Source organism: Lissotriton helveticus, chromosome 6 (assembly GCF_964261635.1).
Source record: "Lissotriton helveticus chromosome 6, aLisHel1.1, whole genome shotgun sequence".
Lineage (NCBI taxonomy): Eukaryota > Metazoa > Chordata > Amphibia > Caudata > Salamandridae > Lissotriton > Lissotriton helveticus.
The window spans coordinates 383,501,451-383,524,769 of record NC_136067.1 but is presented as its reverse complement, the minus strand read 5'-3'; the positions used below and the strand labels follow the sequence as shown (position 1 = coordinate 383,524,769).

Here is a 23,319-nt window from a genome sequence, read left to right as displayed (position 1 = left end):
CCTTATCTTGCCTGGGGTAAGGTAAGCTCTGTAGAGCACATAAAAGTGAATCAATTGGAAACGTGCATTCCTAGTGCTTTTCCTGGCCCTTCGCACCAGTTGCGACCACGCGGTGTCTGGGATCTCCCGCTGCAGGTCATGTTCCCATTTGGCCTTTAACGCCGCCAGGGGCTGAAGGGTTTCGGTCAGCATGCGCGAGTACAGGCACGTCACCGCTTTGAAAGTGCCTGCCGACATCATAGCCTACTGGCAAGCCAGTGTTGTTTTCGGCTCAAGTAGCCCCTCACCCCAATGTGCCTGTATGGCTCTCACCACCGCCGCGTGCAATAAGTAGTCTCCCCTCGGGAGGTCGTAACGGTCCCGCAACGTTTGAAATGGGGTCAGCACTCCGTCATCGTACAAATCCCCCACCATCTGCAGACCTGCCTCTTCCCATATCTGTAGTCGTGACCAGTCACCCCCATGCGGAAGTGCCGTCACCATGCCCAGTGGGATTTCGGGCGCATATGGGTGTCTGACTCCCGCACGTTTCTGTGAGCGGTTCCAGCACAGACGGAACGTGCGCTCTTCCTGGGACAAATCCCTGAGCGCCAGCCTCTGCTGAAGGGTAATATAAGACAACACATGGCGGGGGGGGGGCACTGTTCCTCTCCTGTTCCGGACCGCGGAACACTCTCGCTACTTCCTGCGTGAAGGTCTGCAGTTGAGCCACCAGGTAGTAAAGCTCAAAGTCCGGGACCGCCAGGCCCCCCTCGTCTTTCGGGCGGGTGAGCGTCGCTAGTGCTATCCTGCGTCTGCCCGATCCCCACAAAAAGGAGATCATTAACGACCTCAGCTGTTTGAAGACCGTGCCAGGCACCCAGATCGGGAGCGTCCTAAAGTAGTATAATAATTGGGGCAAGGCGATCATCTTCAGAAGAGATATGAGTAGACTGGTTTGTCTAAGAGTAACGATAGTAGGGATAGACCCGACACAGCGTGTAGCTTTTAAAGGGTTTTTATTCAACCACAGTATTCCCCACTTGGGAATCACTGTAAATACAATTCAAGCCGACACGTGTTTCATCACAACATATGGCTGTGACTCTTCAGGGCTAGAAGAAAAATAAAATAAAAGTTTAAAATGTTTATGAAAAACAATAAATTGTGGCGAGAGTGGAACACCCGTGACGTGGAAACCAACAAAAAAGAAGGGGAAGGGGAAAGGCGAACGGTGTCGTTTATTGTGTTCATCCGCAAATGCTGTTCTTTATTATTCTCACAAATTGTGTTTAGTGACAGAGAAAAGAACCAATGTGTCGTGACTTTCGACTCGATCGAAACAATAATAGGTAAATGGAACAAGCAACAATCTAAGTTCCTAGGGTGCAGTGTGTAGTGACACATCCTATATTTGCAAATTAAGGCATTAGCATATACATCGTCAAATGCGACCCTGGTTGCACAGAAAATTCTTCTTTATACTGTATTCTTCCTGCCTTGTAAAAGATTTTGTGGCTCCTGATGAAATTTAACTAGACAAGTAAGGGTTCATCACATCTTGTTCCTAACAGTACAGTGATTGTGTAATTGTCCGTGGATAGCATTAATTAAAATATATAATAATATCACAACAATTCAGAAAGGCTTCAGAAATAACTAAACTAGCGCATTGAGCCCTGCTCAAAATTATATTAAGTTTCCATTCAAAAACCTAAATTCCAAGCTTATATCAAGCGTAACAAAAAAAGCACTGTACAAATGAATGATCTCGTGTCACAACCTTCGTAAGTTAGAGCCTCGCTCATAGATTGCGGGAGCCGTCCCCTATCCTTGGCTTCGTTGTACACCGTGCAGAGCCTGGGGGCCAGCTGCTCCAGGTACCGTCCATAAAACTCGATGGGCAGGCCGTCTACACCTGGAGTCTTATTGCGCGCCATCCGTTTCACGGCTCCCCTAATCTCCGCTATCTCAATTCGACCGCCTAGGGCGTCTGCCTGCTCCTGCTCTAGGCGTGGCAATTGCAGCTCCTCCAGAAATGCTCCTATTTCCTCTCCTTGGGTCACTAGCGCGCTTTTGTACAGCTTCTCGTAGTAAGACCTGAAGCTGTCCAATATATCCGGTTGCGTGGTACACACACTTCCCACCTCCTCCTGCATGGCCAAGATCGGGCAACGGTTCCTTGCTGGGTTTGCTAACCAAGCCAAAAGTGTCCCCGCTTTATCTCCCTCGGCATGTGTTTTAGTTAGATACGACTTGTAGTCGAAGCTGCGGAGACGCTCCACTTTCACTGCCACCGCCACCGCCTCCAGTGCCTCACAGACCCTATCCTGGAGCTCAGGTCGGTTGGGGCGCGCCAATTCGGCCTCTCTCAACGCGTGCTCAGCCCTGTCCAAATCGTCCAGCAAGGTCCTGCGCACCCCCGCAAACTTTCCTATGCAGTGGCCTCTCACTACGATCTTGAAGGCATCCCACTCCATCGCCCTAGAGGTCGCGGAGCCTTCATTTTCTGCGAAGTATTGGGTAACCCTCTCTCCTAGCGCTTCACGGAACGGTGGGTCATCTAACGTGTCCGGCCGTAGCCGCCACAATGGGACCCGTGGTATTTCGTTCATCCAGTTCAGCGTCAACAACAGAGGGATATGGTCGGATAAAGTGCGTGCTAGGTATTCCGTCCGTGCCACAGCAGGGAGCACCAACGGAGAGCACAGAAAGGCGTCGAGACGGACGTGGAGGTCGTGAAGGCTGGAGTAGAACGAGTAGTCCCTCTCCGCCAAGTGATGCGCGCGCCAAGCGTCGGACAGTTCCCATTTGTCTTGCCAGTGCAATCTGCTTTTCGCGAGCCGGTGCATCGGAGAAGTGGGTAGTGGTGGGTGTGACCTATCTAGGGTTGTGTCTGCCACTGAATTGAAGTCCCCCCCTAACAGTACTGGGCCCGCGAGGTAGCTGGCTAGGTCGCCAGAGAGCCTTGCAAAGTAGGTAGCTTGATCCACATTCGGTGCATAGCCGCTTCCTTAAACCAGGAGTCGGCCCCTGAGCCTGCCCTCTACCGCTACATATCTCCCCTCTGGGTCCACTATTTGTCTGGTTACCTGAAAAGGGGTGCCCGCTCTTACCCAGATCAGAACCCCTCTAGCAAAGGCGGAGTATGTGGTGTTGAATATGTGGCCTCGCCATCTACGCTGCAGCGCTATACCCTCCCTCTTTGTCAGGTGCGTTTCCTGCAGAAATGCTATATGTACCCCTCTGCGAACCAGGTAAGCATGCACCTTGTGTCTCCGTGCCATCGTATGAAGCCCCCTCACATTCCAAGTCACACATTTTATCGAACCGGTATCAGCCATCGTCCCACAGTGTTCGGTACATCGCAAAGATGAATCGTTCCCTTGCGCTTGTGGTGACACTGTTCCCACCCCCCCACTGAACTTCCCTCAACCCCCTGCCCCTAGCACCGCCCTGAGACCCCCGAACTTCTCCGGGCCCCCCCTCCCCCAGAACAGGACCTAACTTCAAAAAGCTGCTCCCATCCAAACTTAGGTAGAGCAAACGTGCTCCCGTAACACACCTAATCCGCAGTCTGCACTACGGAGACTTTAAGGGCCCTCTGGGGCGTGAACTAGCTACAAGGACCTCAAGTACCGTCCCAATCCCCCACGCCCCGCAATGCGCATGTAACTCACGATAGTTCAGTCTTACTGCAGCCTGCTCAGCTGTCTGTGAAGGCAAACCCCAGCTACCGCTGCTCGGGAGGAGTTCTCCATCCGACACTCAGCATTCGACTATTTCCCCCGATGTCTGCGGCGTGATCTCCGGGCCTTTCGTGCTGTCAAGTTCTAATAGTTCCGTCTCCGATCCAGTCCCCCGGTCCTCAGAGCCCGAGGCCCGCCCCGATTGGGCTAGCTCCGCTCCCGATAGGTCCATCACTGCCTGCAGCGCTGCTCCTCTCTCGTCCTCCGTCTGGGATTCCGTTGGCTTCCTGGATCTATGCCTGCGCCCACGGAGCCTTTGTGATTTCCTCACTGTGCGTTGTTGGCGTAGCTCCGTCTCTGCCTTGGCACAAGCCCCGTCCGTGCCAGCCTTGTAGGAGTCCCACCAGGTCCATGCTTCCGCTGCCGTGGGGAAGAACAACGAATTCTCATCCACCACCACTCTGAGTCTGGCTGGGAAGAGGAGCGAGTACTGCAAACCCTCCGATCGAAGTTCCTTTTTGATGGAGAGAAAGGAGGCTCGTGTTCTCTGGGTCTCGAACGTGTAGTCAGGAAAGAGCGTGACCTTGCTATTATCCACCTGGAAGGGGCCCGCATCCCTGGCCCTCTGCAGCAGCCAGTCTCTATCCTTGTAATGGAGGAGCTTGATGACTACAGGTCAGGGCGGAAGGCCCGGCTTGGGGGGTCTGGCCGGCACCCGGTGCGCCCACCCTCTGGTGCCACCACAGTTCTCAGCCAGTTGGTCAAGTACTCCACCATATCAGGACCCTCCTTTTTTTCCGGAAGGCCCACCAGGCGTACGTTGCTGTGCCTGCTACGGTTTTCGGCGTCCTCAGCCCTCCTCTCCAGAGTGTGTATTCTCTCCAGCGCCTCCGTCAGACGGCCCTCCATGGATTTGTGCTCCGGCACTAGATCCTTCAAGGCGGCCTCCGTGGCTTTGACCCTGTCCGTTAGTTTCCCATGATCGGCACGCAGAAGCCCCAGACCCGTTGCCACCTGCGCTATGTCCTGGTGCAGAGCGTCCTTCGTGGCTGCGATGGCCTCCAGGATGCGGTCTTGCATCTGCTGTAGTTCCGTTGGGGCCTGCGTCGCATCTTCGGGCGTCTCCAAGGCAGGGCCTCCGTCCTGCTTCGGTCCTCTTGGTTTCCCCATCTGGAGTTGTGGCGCCCAATCCGGGTTCTCTTCGGTTCCAGAGTGGTCGGCCCGTCTACCCGCAGCCAGGACAGCACACGTTGAGCGCGCCTCCAGGTGGTCCCGGCCCGATTTATCCTCCCGACTCTTTCTCCTTGCTTACTCAGCTCTCCAGGTCTCGGGGCCCACTCCCGCACCAGGGCCGCGTCGCCTCCACCTACGATCTGGCCCACTTCACCGTGCTCTGATTCCCGCTTGTGGGGGGGGGAGCCTCCTCCCGGGGCGCCCGTGCTGCAGTCTCCAGATGGGATCGTTGCGGAGAGGGGAGAGTGACCAGGTGGAGTGGTTACGACGGATGGCTCGGCAGGCCGACGCCTGAGGCACCGTCTCGTGGATTCCGTGGTTAGACCCCACCAGGGGCGATCTTCGGTCAGGGGGGGGGGGGTGGGGGGGGCAAATCGACGCGGTGCGTCACCCCTCCGGGGCCACGGTCGTTGCACCGAGCTAGTCCCCAGGCGGGAGGTGATGGCGGGCCACCCTCCGACAGCTCAAACGGGCGGCACCGGGGGCAAGCAGGGACCCCCCGCTGATGACGCTCCAGGGAGTACGGGACCGAGGCACATACGCCACCCTCCAGCCGAGAGGCAGCGTCAGGGAGGACTCAGAGTCGTTCTCTAAGCGGCAGTTGCGGCCGGCCCCTCCAGCCTCGGAAACAGGGGTGCAGGGCACTCCTCCACCAGCGCCGGCATCCAGCCGGAGGGCAGCGCGCGGTGCCCCCCCCAGCCACAGTTCAGTGGGGGGCGCCCAACGCGCCTCGGCAGGTGCCCGCAAAAGGAGATCACCAGGTCCGTGGGGGACCCGGGGGGGGGGGGCGCACGGTTCCTCCAGGCCCACTAGCCGGGGCGCGAGTAAATCCACGCTGGGCCCGGGGGAGTCAAGATGGCCGCCTCCCAAGCACTCTTCGCCGCTCCCAGAGTCTCTGCCGGCGGCGCCCCAAACCACCCGGGCACCGCTGCTTTCCTCACCGGGGCCCGCAGCTCGGACGGGGGACAGGTGGGCCGGTGTCAGGCTGACGGTCCCGCGAGGGTCCACAAAAGCCGGGGACTCCAGCCGGTGCCGCGGAGGGGGAGGAGGAGCCTCGTCCCAGTCAGCCTGAGCGCCGCCAACAGCACGCAATCCTCCGGTGACCAGAAACTGTCCTCAGACCGTCCCGCTGCTCCCCCGTCGCCGCAGCCCCCGCCGGTCGTCCGGCAGGTTGGAGGGCCGCTAGCGCCGTCACGGCAGCACTGGTTCCACGGCGGTCGCCATCTTGGTCGCCAGGTCCCTCAATCTACAACGCCGTCCTGCTCCCTCACCGGCACGGCCGCCGGGGTAATGCCCAGACCGGAACAGGCCCAGGGGTATTCTCAGAGATCTCCCGGAATTTCACGGGGATCTCGTGGCGGTGAAGGATCGATATTACGGATTAACGGGTGGGGTCAGGACTCAGGAGCCTCGTCAGGCTGCGACCATCCTCGCTGGCTGCTAGCCACGCCCCCCCTCTGGCAACTGGCATGGGTGCAAATTCAGGACGGTAAGTGTAACAACCATTTGCAATGCAATAGGTCTCGCATTTACACAAGTTTAAGCTATTGGCATTGTAAATGACAATTCCTTTTATTTATGTTTTAAAAACAAAAACAAAAATAAAAGGCATTGTTATTTGCAATGTCAATAGCTCAAACATATTGCATTGCTAATGCTTGTTTTTGTGTATTGCAGGCTAGTGGGGAGTTTTAGGAGTTCAGTTTTTTTAGGTCCCTTTGTGTTTTTGGTGTGTCTGCTCACTTCATAGGTCACCTTATGAATGGGGTGTCAAAGTTTTGTGCCATTACTATTGTCGGGTTCTTATGCATGCTATGTCTCTAGAGTTGCACTTTCCAGTTGCTACTTTTCCTTTAAGTTCTGTGCACTGCTTTTAGGTTTTGCCTTGCGGTTTTCTCCCTGTCCCTGTGTGGATCGTGTGTGCTGGGTATATAGAGATTACATTTGCACTTGGGCATTCTGTGCTAGGAGCCCTGTGGTGGGGCATTGTGGTAGGCCACCGTCCTTAGGAGTTCGCTCGGACCCTCCTTGGGGGTTAGTTCCAAATGGGGTTAGTCAGCTGTGTGGTTCTTCTATCTGTAAAGGAGTTGTGTCAAGCGTGGGTTTTATCCAGTGCCTCTGGATCTCTCTGTCAAACTGCCCCACTGCAAGGGGAGCCTGCTAATATAATTGCTTGTCTCACCCTCTTATTGTGAAGGGTTTATGAGGTTTTGTACTGTGGGAGATCAACATCGCTCACCTTGTTTCTCAGCGCCATTTGATGTGCCGGTCTACCAATTTGTGCCAGTTACTGTCTTGTAGGCCTCCCTTTATGGACTCGATAGGGCCAAGATTTCTGCAACATTTTATTGCTTCTCCACATTATATTAATTTTCTTCCTCGGAGTGTGGAGAACGCGAGTTCTGCTTCAGTGCTTTTGGTCCATGGGGTTAGCACCATTGATTCCCAAGGAGTGAGCACAGTTAGAAGCTCATTTAACAGGGTTTTTTTTAGCAGGTCAGATTGGGAGCTCTCCACTAGTTTGTCTTCATCGTGCTGGAGCCTGCCACGCTGCCCTTTTTATTTATCTTTTCTGCAATGCCCTTTTATGCATACTCAAATACAATTTTGGAAACTTGTCAAAAAATATCCTACTCATCATTTAGTGTAAAAAAATATTTATATATTTTTTTAAATGGTTGCATTGATAGAATGCTTATATGCAAGGCTTCTGGTCTTCATGAGTATATATCAATTTTATTTAACACTGTAGTCTATTAGTTGGCCCAATTATTTTGATTGTAACTGCTGCAATTCAAGTAGTTACTACTATTCAACCAAAGCTGAAACAGACACATTGGCTTTTATTTTTTTTAAAGAAAAGGTTTTCTTTGTTACCTTCACTCTACCAGACAGTACCTAGATTGCAAAATGGTAAAACAATAGTTTGGATCTCTGGCTGTACAATGCAGTCTGTACAAAAATGAAGCTCAATGCTGCCATCTCGGGAAGGGTCTGGAAACCTTGATAAAGATGAGATGACTTAGAACATACTCAGGACCATGTCGGATTTGATAAAGTTGGGCCTGGCTGGGTTTGAGACGACTGGCTCAAATGACTGCAGAGGGGGGCAAAGACTTATGATTTAAAGATAACGATCAGCATTATGTAATAGAAACTCTTTGGTGCAGTGGTTTAGGACTCATTCTTGTAGACTGGAGTTTACATGTATATGCCTTTAAGTACCACCTGTCCAAATAAGTGAATGAAAATAAGAGGTGCACTGCATGGATGTCCACTTTATCCCATGCTTTCCAACATCTATCTATTAAGATACTGTTAGACTCTATCAGGGCAGTCTTTTATATCAGTCTCCGTTCATAGCAGATCAAGGTAATATGAAACGGTATGCAGATTATACCATTCTGTTTCTGACAAACCGTGATGTCTCTATACCTGAATTGTTTATACCGGATTCCAGTGGTGGTTGGGTTATAAAGTCAATGTCTTCCAACCCAGGGAAAAGATACTGACTTGTAGAAAGTGAATAAGCTGTGAGTGCCTCTAAAAGAACAGAGATATACTCATTGAAAATCATACTGTAGTCATACACATTGGGCTCACCTTACTTTTAGTGCTGATTTCGCTGCTCTGCGAACTGCTACTGCTGTGTCTTTTCTTTCCTTTCCGGAACATTCTTTAGCATAGAGTAACCAAGAAGTTTCTGCCAGAGAAAAAAACATTATCTTACAATGCACAGAAGAAGAAAAATAACTTTGAACTATGCGTTTGGAAACTTGCCCCTGCTGCTTTTGAGTGTGATGAGGATGGTATTTCACTCATATGTTCAAAGACTTTGTTCAAATGCAGACATAAATAGGCAAAAGTATGGCTTGTGGAATGATGCAACACTTGTGAAATAATCTCCCACTAAAAAGTAAAGCTACAAATGGGCCACTTTTGTTCCTATTTTATTTTAGTTAGCTTATGTATGTTATTGAAACCAAATGTAGTTTCTTCAATCAAAGCCGACATACAACGTCTCCATTACTCACTTACAAACCTGCAATGAACAATAACAACATTTAGTACAATTATAAGGAAAACAATTATGAAATAACACCTTATGTATGAAATTCCAAATTTTCCTCACATATTAAGGTCTCTTACTTCAACCAAGAACTCAGAAGAACCCTTAGACAAGTACCTTTATTAATGTCTGCGCATTAAGATGATTTTTTATGAACCAATTAGAACACACACATCATTGCGTACACAAAGTTGAGACTACTTTTAATTGTGTTCAATAGCGTTTTTTTATCAGGCTGTGATAAAAATTGTATTTAGTTCGATAATTTTTATCTGGGGGCTCTTTAACGAGAGAATTTAATTGGGAATTATTCAGGCACTCTGACACCCTTGACACGCTCTTTTAATACTTTCCTACCTCTGTTTGTGGCGATTTATCACGCGTCTGGCAGCGGTGGGCGCCATCTTGGGGGTAGCGGGGTCAGCGCTCTAGTCGCGCAGGACTCCCGCCCTCCCAGCATATTTAAGTTAGGCACCCGGTGGCCGCGTTGCCTAAGAAGCTCTCCCCGGTGATTGCGACTGGGGCTGCGAGCTATTCGCGCTTATACCAGTGATATAAAACTGAGACTACTTTTAATTGTGTTCAATAGCGTTTTTTTATCAGGCTGTGATAAAAATTGTATTTAGTTCGATAATTTTTATCTGGGGGCTCTTTAACGAGAGAATTTAATTGGGAATTATTCAGGCACTCTGACACCCTTGACACGCTCTTTTAATACTTTCCTACCTCTGTTTGTGGCGATTTATCACGCGTCTGGCAGCGGTGGGCGCCATCTTGGGGGTAGCGGGGTCAGCGCTCTAGTCGCGCAGGACTCCCGCCCTCCCAGCATATTTAAGTTAGGCTCCCGGTGGCCGCGTTGCCTAAGAAGCTCTCCCCGGTGATTGCGACTGGGGCTGCGAGCTATTCGCGCTTATACCAGTGATATAAAACTGAGACTACTTTTAATTGTGTTCAATAGCGTTTTTTTATCAGGCTGTGATAAAAATTGTATTTAGTTCGATAATTTTTATCTGGGGGCTCTTTAACGAGAGAATTTAATTGGGAATTATTCAGGCACTCTGACACCCTTGACACGCTCTTTTAATACTTTCCTACCTCTGTTTGTGGCGATTTATCACGCGTCTGGCAGCGGTGGGCGCCATCTTGGGGGTAGCGGGGTCAGCGCTCTAGTCGCGCAGGACTCACGCCCTCCTCAACTAGCTATATCATGTGTGTTATCTCCAGACGGCGCAGCGGGCTGGCGCAGCGGGCGCGCCGAAGCCGCGCCTAAGCCAAGCCCGTCTGCGCCCGTCTGCGCCCGTCCGAGCCTGGACCGAGCCCAGGGCCACCCCCCTTACAACCTCACCCTCAACAAGGTTAGTCTATACTGCAAATGAACTCCGTAACCTTAATAACACATTACAGACTGTTCATATGCCTCCGCCATGCCTATTAGCTGACCCTATTGGGGGCCCTTTTGTATGCACTATGTGCACCAATAAGAGCCCGGTTATCCCAACCCACATTCCCCAGAAACTTATACACGCGGCACTCGTTAACGCCCGCTCGCTCCCTTGTCACAAAATTGACATATTGGAGCTGCTTAACACCTATGTTATTGATCTCCTATTCTTGACTGAGACTTGGGGAGACAATGTATCAGGGCCGGACTTTAAGGCTGCGATGTCTGAAGATTACTGTGTCCATAGGCAGGATCGTATCTCTGCCCATAAAGGCGGGGGGATTGCAATAATATACCGCAACTGCCTCCGTGTAAAAACTATCGATCTCAAACATACAAGTTGCGAGGCATTGGCCTTTACGATTACTCTTACTACCAACCAAACATTCACAGGTACTCTTCTATACCGACCCCCAGGCTCTCGCCCAAACTTCCTTTCACAACTTCATCAGTTGAGCGAGCTATCTGCAGATCATAAATACTTCACTCTCCTCGGAGATTTTAATTTTCATCTCGATTTATTGTCAGATAAAGATACTGATCAGCTTATTAATGATCTTCTCGGTGTAGGTCTCGAACAACTGATCACAGAGCCAACGCACGAAGCAGGTCACACGCTTGACGGTATATTTACTAATAACCCCCATATCGTCAAAAACAAAATACTTCCCTTAACGTGGTCTGACCACTTTGCTATTTTATTCGATATTCGAATTAAAACCACAGCCTCTAACATCATATTTGCAAATCCTTATGTAATTTCCAGAGACTGGAAAAATCTAGACTTCACTCAACTTGCACAGACTCTTACTGATGCTTTTATAAGTATAGATAACGTAACTGACCCCAACATTGCAGCTACTACCTACACCTCTATGTAAAAAAAGTTCAATCGGGTCGGGGACAATCGATATTTGCCCGGCGGTATTGCCTCTGTGACCCTCTAGTTATTTAAATCAATGAAGAGGCAGGCGCTGGAGACTGGAAAGCAGGAAACAAGGTTTTTTTATTCTCTCCGGAGGAGAACACAACGAAACGGACAGAAGGTATCGTTCTGAGGTGCTCTAACTGTATTTCTGAGGCCTGGCCTCTTATACCCACATTTATGACTTTATTACAGATTACACATACATGTTTAAAGCTTTGATGTATGGAAAAGACATTCTCGGAACTCCCCTTTGGGCCCGTTCCCACACACATTTACAGTTGAAGTCCCCACCCTAGTCACAACAGGTGATGAGCATCGCGCAGCTGGATAATCCGCCGATTCACGGAATGTGGGGAGTTTGATCGGATCTCATGGGGTGGGGGCTTTGATCAACCCGGGGATTCTTTGATGGGGGAAGCTTTCTATTGTACGGGGAGGGGCAAGGATGGTATCGGCAGAGCTGGGTGTCGGCTTGGGAACGGGGAGGACAAAACGGGCACACGGGGAAAAAGGGGGTTTGCATCTAAGGGCCGGAGATCATGAAAGGAAAGCAGGGAGGTGTCGCGCTGGGAACAGGATGAGGGCCTGGGGCAGAGCCGCGCCGAAGAGGGGTTTATGACTCAAGGCAGGTGCAAGCAGGGGGTGGTCAGCGTGCAGGCTTAGTGAAGGCAAAGGGCTATGTCAGGGGCCAGCGGCATGCAAAAGGGTTTGTTCTGATCGGGGCATCTTAAAATGGCGGGCGCGCACGACAAAAGTGTGGCATCAGGGGAAGAGGCAAGATGGCGCAGATAATGTTCACCAAAACGCACTAATTTTCCACAGTCCTCCCTTTAACATATTCAAGACATCTTGCTGGTTCATTTTCTATTCGGTTCTACTGTGGTGAGCATGAGAAAGAAAACGGTAGGAACCCTAGATGAAAAAGAGTTGTAAACAATACATTTTGAGGTTTCTAGTTTTTAGGAGGTGCACCTATTTGATAAACTTTGATAAATTTGTTCAGCAGGAAAGTCATAGGAATGAAATACAAAAACGGCGAGCAGCAAGTACATATCATAACGTGAACTGGCAGGTTAATACATATTTCGGATTCGGATTGGAGCAGGATCAATACAATGGTGGCTGGGAGAGAAATGAGGCGTAGCAAAACGGTGGTTGAGGATGTCAAATGTTCGAAGTTTACGAGTTCTCATTGTTCTTTGTGGTCTTTCGTTGGCGCTGTTGAGCACCGGCGGTGGAGCTACAAGTCCAGCTCTGTTCTAAGTTCTGCGTTGCAGGGCACGACCCTTTCCTCGCGTTTCTGGTCGGAAAGGTCCTTTTCGCCCTGTGTCCTTTGAGGTGATTGTCAGAAAGTTCCGATGGAAGAAGAGCGTTCAAAACAGTCCATAGGGTAGGTCAGAGGAAAAAAAAGGGGGATGGAGCAAGGCCAAATTGGGAACAAACTAGGGGAACGAGAGACTTCAAATGGGCGGGCGTGCGACGGAATTCAGAGAGCGGGGACTTGTCGAAAGGCACTGGACGTCGAGCAGGGGCATCAGGTCGACCCTTTCTTTTCATGCTGTCGAAAACAGTGCCTCGTCCTGCAGCTCCTTTCAGTCGTGGTCTCGCCTTGGCTAATGTCGCAGGTGTCCCTTAGTCTGCAGTCGGGCCTCGTGCTCCCACATCCGGTCCTTCTCTCCTCCAACAGCAGTACCCTTAAACAAGTTTGAAAAGACAGTCTTTAGAAAATTTGCAGATGAAGATAATCAAAAAGTCTATTTCTCTCCCAGCTCCAGGCAAAGAATGAAATTGTCCGTTATATTTAACGTTCACAACTGGCATATGAATGACCGGTGGCGGACCTGTTGGATTTACTATGACTTTCCTTCATAATCATTTATTACAGGCATGACAGTTCATCTGATGGTAACCCACCTTCGGGAGACAAATCTGGCAAAGATATGCCGTTCTCTAGAGTTTCACATTTACAAAAGGGTACAGTGAGTCGTCAACATGGTACTACACAGGTATTTTGCTGAGAGACGAACATGGCTAAACATTTCCTTTCTATCTGTGCATCCTGTTTTTCAACTACTGCGGGGTTCATTTTGATGATTTCTTTACCTTGGTCTAGTCTGTTAACCTTGTAAAACATCATTCTGGGTCCTACGTAACCTTTTACAGCCCGGTTACTTAACTAGGAAGGACAGGGGTTTTATGGGAAACAACCAGGGACATAGACAGGGGAGGTAACGGGGGTGATCGTTTTTCTGGTTTGGGTATTGCGACGATTCGGGGAGGGGAGGATCGCGTATTCTGAGGTCCTTGTTTTATACTATAGGAGCCGTTGACATGTAGTTCCCTTATTTCGGGCCAGATTAGGGAACCTCTGTCGTCTTACCTGTCCTTTCCCTTACGGCCCAACCTGGGTTCATTGACTTCTAGCGGAAAAGGAGAGGTAATGACGCGGCCTCAGGGTGATTGTATTAAAGACAAGCGTTTGTGCAAATACTGACGGTATTTGAAGCCAATTAGGTGGTGTGCTAGGGGTGGCAATCTGCCAATTTCGGGGCTAACCACTCGGAAGAGTGGTAGTGCAAAAATAGAGAGAGAGAGAGAGAGAGAGAGAGAGAGAGAGAGAGAGAGAGAGAGAGAGAGAGAGAGAGAGAGAGAGAGAGAGAGAGAGAGAGAGAGAGAGAGAGAGAGTGCAACGGCAGGCTAAATAGTACACGTGCAACAGAGAGGGCGGCAGTGCATTCAAGAAAGGCTATTTAGTGCATTACACAGTAAAGGGTATTCACGAGTCCGCGTTAGAATCTTGTAATCATGCAGTTTGAGCATTTAGACAGGGTAGAGGGGACGTGCTTTGAGAAAAGGAAAGAAGAAAAAAGGAGGTACCACTTTGTCGCACTTTCTCGCATTCTCGGTCCTCTGACCAGTTGGGTCAACGCCTCAGTCACACACACACACATTCCCTCACAGTTTCGCATCATACGTGACATGGGTTCATTCGTCCGGTCTGGTTTAAGGGTGATCACTTTTTATCAGGTTGTGCTAATTTTTCGGGTTTGTTCGATACGTGAGTAGTTTGCAGGCGTGCTTAGACACCACCCTGCGGCGCTAGTCCGTTTCGTGTATTCAGACATGGCAAGGTCTCAGATCTTCGCCACACCTTGGCTGTAATCTCTGATGTAACCTGCAGAGGGAGGAAAAAAGGGGGGGGTGGGGGAGACAGCATTCGCGCGCATTCAAATACATGGATTCATAAGTCCTTTACTTACCTCTTACTCGTCTTTCCTCCTTGGGGCAGGGTCCCCGGGGATATAGTTTTCGGAGTCGAGGGGGGGGTAGTGTGTTCATGTAGGGCGTGTGCGGGGAAACATAAAAAGGAAACCAGAGGTGCCTAGTGCGAGGTATCTAGTCAAAGGATATATCTCACTATCGGGATCCTTAAACCTCCTTCAACGCCGTGGCGTTCTAAAGTTCTTCGGCTCTTGGGTCCCTGCTACTTTGGAACGTTGTACTTTACAATATTTACATTATTTCATTTCACCCTCCTTTTACATTCCCTCATTTACACCATTCGTTTTACCCATCCTTGGAAGTCACGGTCTTCCTCTACGCGAGAGTTCATGAGTCAGTCGCGTACTTCTAAGGCGGAGTGTCGTGTTGTCGATCCGATCCGTCCTCCAGGGCTGGGCAACCATCTTCCTTTAACCTTAAAGAGAGAGCAGAGTAGGGTGCACAGAAAAAGAACTTTCCTACCCATCCCATATTGTTTTAAAATAAAGCATGCAATACCCGTCCATAGTTTCAAAGACTTTATTTTGCAAATTCATTTCAGCATATGGATTAGGAGGGTGTGGTCGTATTTGGTCGGTCGTGGCAATGGCTAAAGTGCGTACAGTGGGGGGGTGTTGTTTGCAACAATAAAAACATCGGAAAGTTTTACTCATTCATTTGTAAGAGACTAAAACGTCTATTAATTGGCTGGGGGTTCGGGGGCATATATTTCATAATTCAGAAGCATAATCACAATAGTTGTAATCAGATTTCCTATATGCATACCGTACGTGTGCGTCGTAAATGGGGTTTACATCGGTTATAAAAATATAATACAGTGTACATTTGTAATCAACATTTGTAATGGGGATTCTTTCATACTGTTCGTCGAGTGAGCTCTCCTTGTCTTTTCTAGCCAAGTGTACAAAGGATCACAAAAATCTCAGAACATCAAGTTTATATTAGTGCGAAGGAACACCACGAGGTGTTCGTAAGTTCCGATCGATACCAGCGCCATTTTGGGCGGGGCCGGCACAGTCCGGAAGCAGCATCAGGGGGAAATGTTTCCATTACTGGCAGTTTGGACCAGAGTCCTTTTCGGCAGTTCTAGAATTCACGCTAACAGAAGGTGTGGCAATGTCATGTTTGTTTCGTTGGCGATCAAGGCAGCCGTCCCTTACCGGAAACCTGCAAAGGCCGAAGGTTCCGCCGGGGACCTTTGTATGATCTTCAAGGCTGCGGAGATGCTGTCGGAGATGGGGGCTCGTGCTCCATGGGACAAATGTTCGAGTTGTATGGCTGGCCAAAGTTACTCTAGTGGCCGGGGCCCGCCTTCCAGCGGATCCAGACGCCATTTTGAGGCCCTACAGGGGCCACTCTCGTCGAGTTTGCAAGAATGGAAGAGACCCTTCGGAGTGAAAGGAAGAGGTCCCTGTTTTGTGAGAGCGGGACGTTCAGCTGGGGTGCAGCTGTGATGCCCCCACCTGGGGGGGCGAGGGAGACTCGTTCACATCGTCTCCTTCTCCCGGTGCACTCCATGCCGCTCCTTTCATCGCCCCGCATGAAGGCCTCTCCACATCCGGTGTTCCCCAAGTGCCACCATTGTACGTTCGGTGCTGCGCAAGTACTGGGGTGCCACCATGGTGTGTCCGGTGCTGTGGAAGTATGGGCACCATCGCCTGACTGGGGATGTTCGGCGTCGGGCTGGGGGCTGGGAAACCTCCTATCGGTGGAGGTGGGAGAGGCTCGTCCGCGTCACCTCTCCCTCCCAGCCCAACTTGGACAAATTGTTGTGGAGGTACGTGCAGGACATCCCGCCGTCCAGGACTGCTGCGGCTGTGACGGAAGAGAAAAGGAAGAGGTGCCTCGCTCTCCTCTTGACATGTAGCGGGACTACCTTAGTCTTTCCAGGCCCGTTGCGGCCGGCCAAGGAGACATGTGGCGGGACTACCTGCAAATGCCCAGGCTGCGGGCTCCTGCCTCTCCTCCGGCTCCCCCATACGTTAAGATTTCCTGACCAAGAGTTGGCGGCGGGGCTCGCCTTATATGGGTTGCCGTTGGTTGGGCGTAGCCGTAACCCTGCCCTACTTTGGAAGGTTCCAGAATGGGGGGGGGCGAATGTTCTGTTTGACTTTCATTTTCTACAGTTTATCGTTATTATTCCTTGTTTGTTGTGTTAAATTAAAAGTTCAAGTTTATTAATGGTCTACGGATTTTGTTTTATCATTTCTTTCTTTCCAGGTTGCTTTTATGCTAAGTTTCTGCTAACAGGGGTCGAGTAACACGGAAACACGTGTAGAGGGATGACGCAGATTTGTACATTACATACACACGAACTCAGACGGGGGACAGTACAAGTACGACATACAAAGACCCAAGACAAATATAAAAACAGTTATTGGTCATAATTATCTCTTTCCGTCTGTGAATTTTAAACGAGGCTGGGTTCCCGTCTTGACATTGCCCGACCTAGGAGAACTTGAGCATGCCGCTGAGATTTTCCTGGCGAAATCTGTGCCATCGGGCATAATCAAACGTGGTGGTTCTGTCTGGTCTGTCTATGTAAGTCGGGTTCTTCTCTGTCTCGCGCCTTTTCTCGTACTGTCGGTCTGTCGTTCTTGTCGGCCCTTTGCCTTTACTCACGCTCAGTAGAGTCGGGCATTGGGCTTTCCAGTGTCCGACATACCTACAAAAAGCGCATTGGTCTGGCCCTAAGTCTGGTCGTCCTTTGCATAGTGTCGGGGGATAAGTTGTGGGTAGCGGTGTCCTGGGGTTGTCCTGTCGGTATATTTCCCTACTTGGTTTATCCTCGTCTTTTCTCTGTCGTTTCGTAGCCTCTCTGCGCCACATACCGAGACTGTCGAGCATAATTGGCGTCGTCTTATTATTTCGAAAGGCTATTTCTAACGTTTCTATTTTATCAAGGTCAAAGGATCCTGCCAGTGGCCACTGTTTGTCTTGGCTATCTTCGGTATACCTGTGCCATAATTTATTATAAGCTATGGTGACTAACCCATAGTTTATGAACATGTCCTTATTAGGGGTGCCTTCTAGTGGAGCTATATGGTCCACCTCTAACACCCGGTCCGGGCTAAACAGGCTATTTATCAATGGGGAGAAGACAGACATGACGGCTCGTAACGAGGGACTAAAAAGTCAGCACTGCCTATCTTATCACTAGGTGCAAAGACTAGACAGAATATTTCTATTCTACGTTGTTTGCAGGTAGTGAATACCTCATGGATCCAAAAAAAATATAAAACCAAACGACCAATAAATAACAATGGGGAGAATGAGTAGGACCGCAAAGATCTGCGTTACCTACCCTTTTCACTATCTGCAAAAAGGGTGGTCTCTTTCCTGCTTGCAGACAGGGAATCTCCAGGAAACAATAGTTTGTGAACAACAGTTCAGTTTCAAGCAATTATTGAGTGGGGGAGAAAAAGAACAAGCACGGCTGCTACCCTACTTATCCTCCACTGCTTGCAAAGGGAGAGAGAGCCTGTTGCTTCTCCGTTTGCAGACAGTGAATCTCTAAATAAAAATAAACAAAGCAATACTAGTATTTTGAACAATCAAGCAATCAAAACAAATTTCGATTTGTCGTGGCAACACGACCTTACCCGGACCATGTGGACAGTTTCTTGTCTTCCGAATCCAGCGCCCGATCGTCCTCTTTTTCTCGTATTTCTCACGGCACTCCTGATGGTTCCCAGTCAGGACCGTAGATCACTCGAGAGAGGTCTGTTCGGAACTAGTGAAGTTCGGATGATCGGCTGCCAGACGAGGGTCTATTGGGCAAGAGCTCTCCCGATCGTTGCAGTCGTTCACTCTGTCGTCGGGACCTCTCCCACTGGATCCACGAGTCGCTGATGGGCCCCACGCTTGGGACGCCAATTGTAAAAAAAGTTCAATCGGGTCGGGGACAATCGATATTTGCCCGGCGGTATTGCCTCTGTGACCCTCTAGTTATTTAAATCAATGAAGAGGCAGGCGCTGGAGACTGGAAAGCAGGAAACAAGGTTTTTTTATTCTCTCCGGAGGAGAACACAACGAAACGGACAGAAGGTATCGTTCTGAGGTGCTCTAACTGTATTTCTGAGGCCTGGCCTCTTATACCCACATTTATGACTTTATTACAGATTACACATACATGTTTAAAGCTTTGATGTATGGAAAAGACATTCTCGGAACTCCCCTTTGGGCCCGTTCCCACACACATTTACAGTTGAAGTCCCCACCCTAGTCACAACAGGTGATGAGCATCGCGCAGCTGGATAATCCGCCGATTCACGGAATGTGGGGAGTTTGATCGGATCTCATGGGGTGGGGGCTTTGATCAACCCGGGGATTCTTTGATGGGGGAAGCTTTCTATTGTACGGGGAGGGGCAAGGATGGTATCGGCAGAGCTGGGTGTCGGCTTGGGAACGGGGAGGACAAAACGGGCACACGGGGAAAAAGGGGGTTTGCATCTAAGGGCCGGAGATCATGAAAGGAAAGCAGGGAGGTGTCGCGCTGGGAACAGGATGAGGGCCTGGGGCAGAGCCGCGCCGAAGAGGGGTTTATGACTCAAGGCAGGTGCAAGCAGGGGGTGGTCAGCGTGCAGGCTTAGTGAAGGCAAAGGGCTATGTCAGGGGCCAGCGGCATGCAAAAGGGTTTGTTCTGATCGGGGCATCTTAAAATGGCGGGCGCGCACGACAAAAGTGTGGCATCAGGGGAAGAGGCAAGATGGCGCAGATAATGTTCACCAAAACGCACTAATTTTCCACATCTATTTTAGAAGAAGCTTTTTTTACTTTACCTCCACCTAAAACACACAAATGCAACAGGAAGACCCCTTCGGCCCCATGGTTTACCGAAAATCTTAGACTCCAACGACAACATTGTCGTAACGTGGAACGACATTGGCGTAAAAACTATAATTCAGCAGACAAGACTACCTATAAAGCTGCACTCCTTAGCTATAAGCAGAGCATAGCACTTGAGAAAAATATCTATTATACTACCCAAATAGACCAAGCTCGATGCAGCATGAAGAAACTGTTCAAAGTTGTCAACCACCTTGCCGAACCGCCTAATCCCCCCACTGAAACGTCTCAAAATTTTTGTAATGTACTGGCCGACTTCTTTTCCGAAAGAGTCACTTCCATATTCAAGGACTTTAACCCAAACGTGGAAACCTCTCAGATATATAAGACCCCGACAGCTTTCACTGAATTTACCAGGACGAACCCACAAGACATCCACAAATTAATTCAGTCAATTAAATCTGGCTCCCCTCTGGACCCTTGTCATCCATCTATACTTAACAATATTCCAGATATCATTTCTATACCATTGACACATATCTGCAATATTATGTTTTCTACAGGTTCCTACCCTACCATTTGGAAAAACACCATTATCAGGCCGCTTCTAAAAAAACCTTCCCTGGACCTTTTACTATCTTCCAGTTATCGTCCCATTGCCTCTCTGCCGTTTCCAGCTAAGATCTTTGAATCGGTCATGAATAAACAACTATCTGACTATATTCAAATTAATGACCTGTTAGACGAAACTCAGTTTGGTTTCCGACAAGGTCATGGAACAGAGACTGCCCTAATCAAGGCGGCAGATGAAATAAGGGTCACAATGGATAAGGGTGGACAGGCTGTCCTGATTTTGTTGGACCTGTCGGCGGCTTTCGACACGGTCGATCATGCAACTTTGATCGGCCGTGTCGAGGCCATCGGCATTAAACATAGAGCTAGGGACCTTATCACATCCTTCTTGGCTGATCGTAGACAAGCAGTTAAGTTGGGTACTTTCACTTCACCTACTTTCAGCCTTCCCTGTGGAGTCCCTCAGGGTTCCTCGCTAAGTCCGACCCTTTTTAATATCTATGTTTCGGACTTAGCGAGGGTAATAAAAGAGTACAACATTAATCTGACAACATACGCCGACGACACCCAGTTGGTGTTATCCATACACAAAGACGGACCCACTGTTGCAGTAAATTTTAAGAACGGTATGAGGGCTATTAGCAGTTGGATGGCTTCCAACTGCTTAAAACTTAATTCATCCAAGACGGAAGTCATGCTTTTTGGAAACATTCAACCTTTGTGGTCCCCCTTATGGTGGCCTGAGGAACTGGGAATTCCACCTCAACCTGTTAGTAAAGTCAGAAACCTGGGAGTGATATTTGACAACAAGCTCCTCTTTCATCATCATGCGAACGCGGTAGTTTCATCTTCCTTTAACATCTTAAGGAAAATAAAGAAACTCTTACCGTATCTTCCCATAGCTACGGGAAAAACACTTATATCCACACTGGTGTTTTCTCGTACTGACTACTGCAATGCCCTCTTCCTCAATGCCCAAAAAAAGGTTATTTCCAAACTGCAACTAATACAAAATGCCTCCGCCAGAGTTCTATTGGGTATTCCCAAATACAGCTCTGTTTCTGGACATCTAGACCAACTGCATTGGCTTCCAGTCAGAAGTCGCACGAAGTTTAAGACCCTCTGCATTGTCTATAAGGCAATAAAAAATACGGGACCTAAATTCCTGAGAAGTTCTTTCAAACCTTTGGCAACACCTAGAATGTTGCGCTCTAACACGGCTCACATGCTTCAAATTCCTAGAACAAGGAAAGTTAATTGGGGAGACAGATGTTTCACCATAGCAGCAGCGAAGTTGTGGAATTCCCTTCCCCTTAATATAAAGACTAGTCCATCTTTGATTGTCTTCAGAAAACAGCTAAAGACTTGGCTGTTTTCTCAACGACATGATTCATAGATCATTTTATTCATTGTCTCTACGTCTTAATCACTGGTTATTTAGTCTTTAGCCTTTAGCGCCGAGACACCTACGGGTATTTGTAGCGCTTTAAAAATTGCAAAAATAAATAAATAAATAAATAAAGTTAAACATATTACAAGCTCTGGGAAAATGGACTTTGTCATAGCTTTATTGTTCGTTTCAACAAGTCACCAGTCTGTTAAATGTACACTATTAAATCCACACTACACCAGTTCATTGATTCTTCTAAAACGTGGCACATTGCCAGACAAAACCTTTGCTGATATCGGCCTACATACAGTCACTGAAGTAACAGGAAGGCGGCATGCTGTGTTTTACAAGTATCCTAGATATATAAACTGTCTGGTCATGTAACTTGCAAAATAGGCACGCGCAGTTCTTTATATGGCAGCATGAAGCGCAGTTCCTTATTTGGCATCATAGATATGTATACTATGTAGACTCCGAAAATACTTTTCTACTACTAATATTAAAAACAATATAAGGGATACATTCCTAATGTACTTTATAAGGATATTGCAAGTTACTGGGGAGTTCCTTCATAAAGTCGTAAAACTCTGAGGGGACTTTGAATAATATAGGCTACTTTATTCTTTAAAAGATATGACCACACCTTTCCCTCAACTTACTTTTAAATCATTGGTGTTTTGTCTTATTATGTAAAAAATTCTATGGTTACAGGTATGTAGAATACATGTATAATGTCTATCGTGAAAACTATCATGCCAAACATGCGGTTAGCAATTGCCTGGTGTTGGAACCTAATGTTGTCAGGTCACCTAGGGTAGCCTGGCCTAGGGTAAGACAATCTCTAATTGAGGCACATGTGTGAAGGTTGCATACAACCCAGCAGTAACATCAAGCAATTCCACTCAAAAATGACGCTACACCAATCTTTGTGTAAAAATACGAGCTGTTTTATAAAAGTTCTCTTTCTTTCTTTAAATGTACTTTTCAGCACGTCTTTCTTTACATTACTCTAATCACATTTGTTCCGCTTAATCTTTAAGACATCACATTTAAAGGAATGATTTCTTGGTTTAAATCCTTCACAAGCGCAGAATAGCGCAGGCAGTTTCTCAGCTTTAACCTTTCCTCCTTTCACCTGTAAACAGGGCTAACAAAAAGCTTCAGACATATCTAACAGTTATACCTAGCAGAACATAGATCAACCATTAGCTGTTAGCACAGAATTTCACAGAGAGAGCGCTACCATCATTCCTCAGACCTTTCCCTCTCCTGGGCAGATGGCATCGATCATTTCAGGAAACCCAAGTAAGGTACATAACTTGTTTCATATACGCTGTACAGGGAAGTCCTCTACCCACTCTCAAACACAGTCTGTCTGCTAATGCCAGCTCCTTGTAGGCCTGGCTGAATGAAGTCAACTCAGTCGCTGTTCCTAACTTCTCTCAACTCTTTCACTAATAGCAGGAGGTTTCCTTCTCACAGTTCTCCACACCTAACTTCATGGAAGATTCTCCGCTTTGGCCAATTCTAACTCGGGTGCCAATAACTCCCGTTGCTTTTCCTCCCTCTCCTCACTTACTTCACACCCCGGCTGGATCCAAGCAGGAGGGGGGGCTCAGCTAACAGGAGGGTTCAATCCTCTCCCTCTCTCCTAGTCGCACAGGATCTTAGAGCCGGTCTCCTGGGTGGTAGAGAGGTCTCCGCCCACGTTCCCGGTCGGCCGCTCCTCCCGCTGAACTCCCGCGGGAAGAACACACCTCGGATTCCTTCAGCGCCTTCCCTCACCTCTCACTCGCGTAGGCTGTCGGAAGCACTGCTCTTCCTGTCCTGCGCAGAAGCCGCACGTCGATGCCGCCTCTCACCTCAGGGCTGGCGCTACAGGCTGATCCTTCTCTGGGTCACTCCCACCGGTCCCGCCTCCGCTGCGCCTGCACCAAGGAGAGACGC

General features: G+C 48.8%; 1 protein-coding gene across 2 annotated transcripts in view; it reads right to left on the bottom strand.

Annotated features, from left to right (window-relative positions):
- The window catches only part of ITGB1BP1 (integrin subunit beta 1 binding protein 1), a 381,224-nt gene that overhangs the window by 277,707 nt on the left and 80,198 nt on the right, over positions 1-23,319 (bottom strand). For both annotated transcript variants that reach the window (XM_078647826.1, XM_078647827.1), the window contains one exon: positions 8,505-8,604. In XM_078647826.1, the coding sequence (XP_078503952.1) occupies positions 8,505-8,576 (72 nt within the window). In that variant the 5' untranslated portion in view covers positions 8,577-8,604. The remainder of the gene's footprint in view (positions 1-8,504; positions 8,605-23,319) is intronic.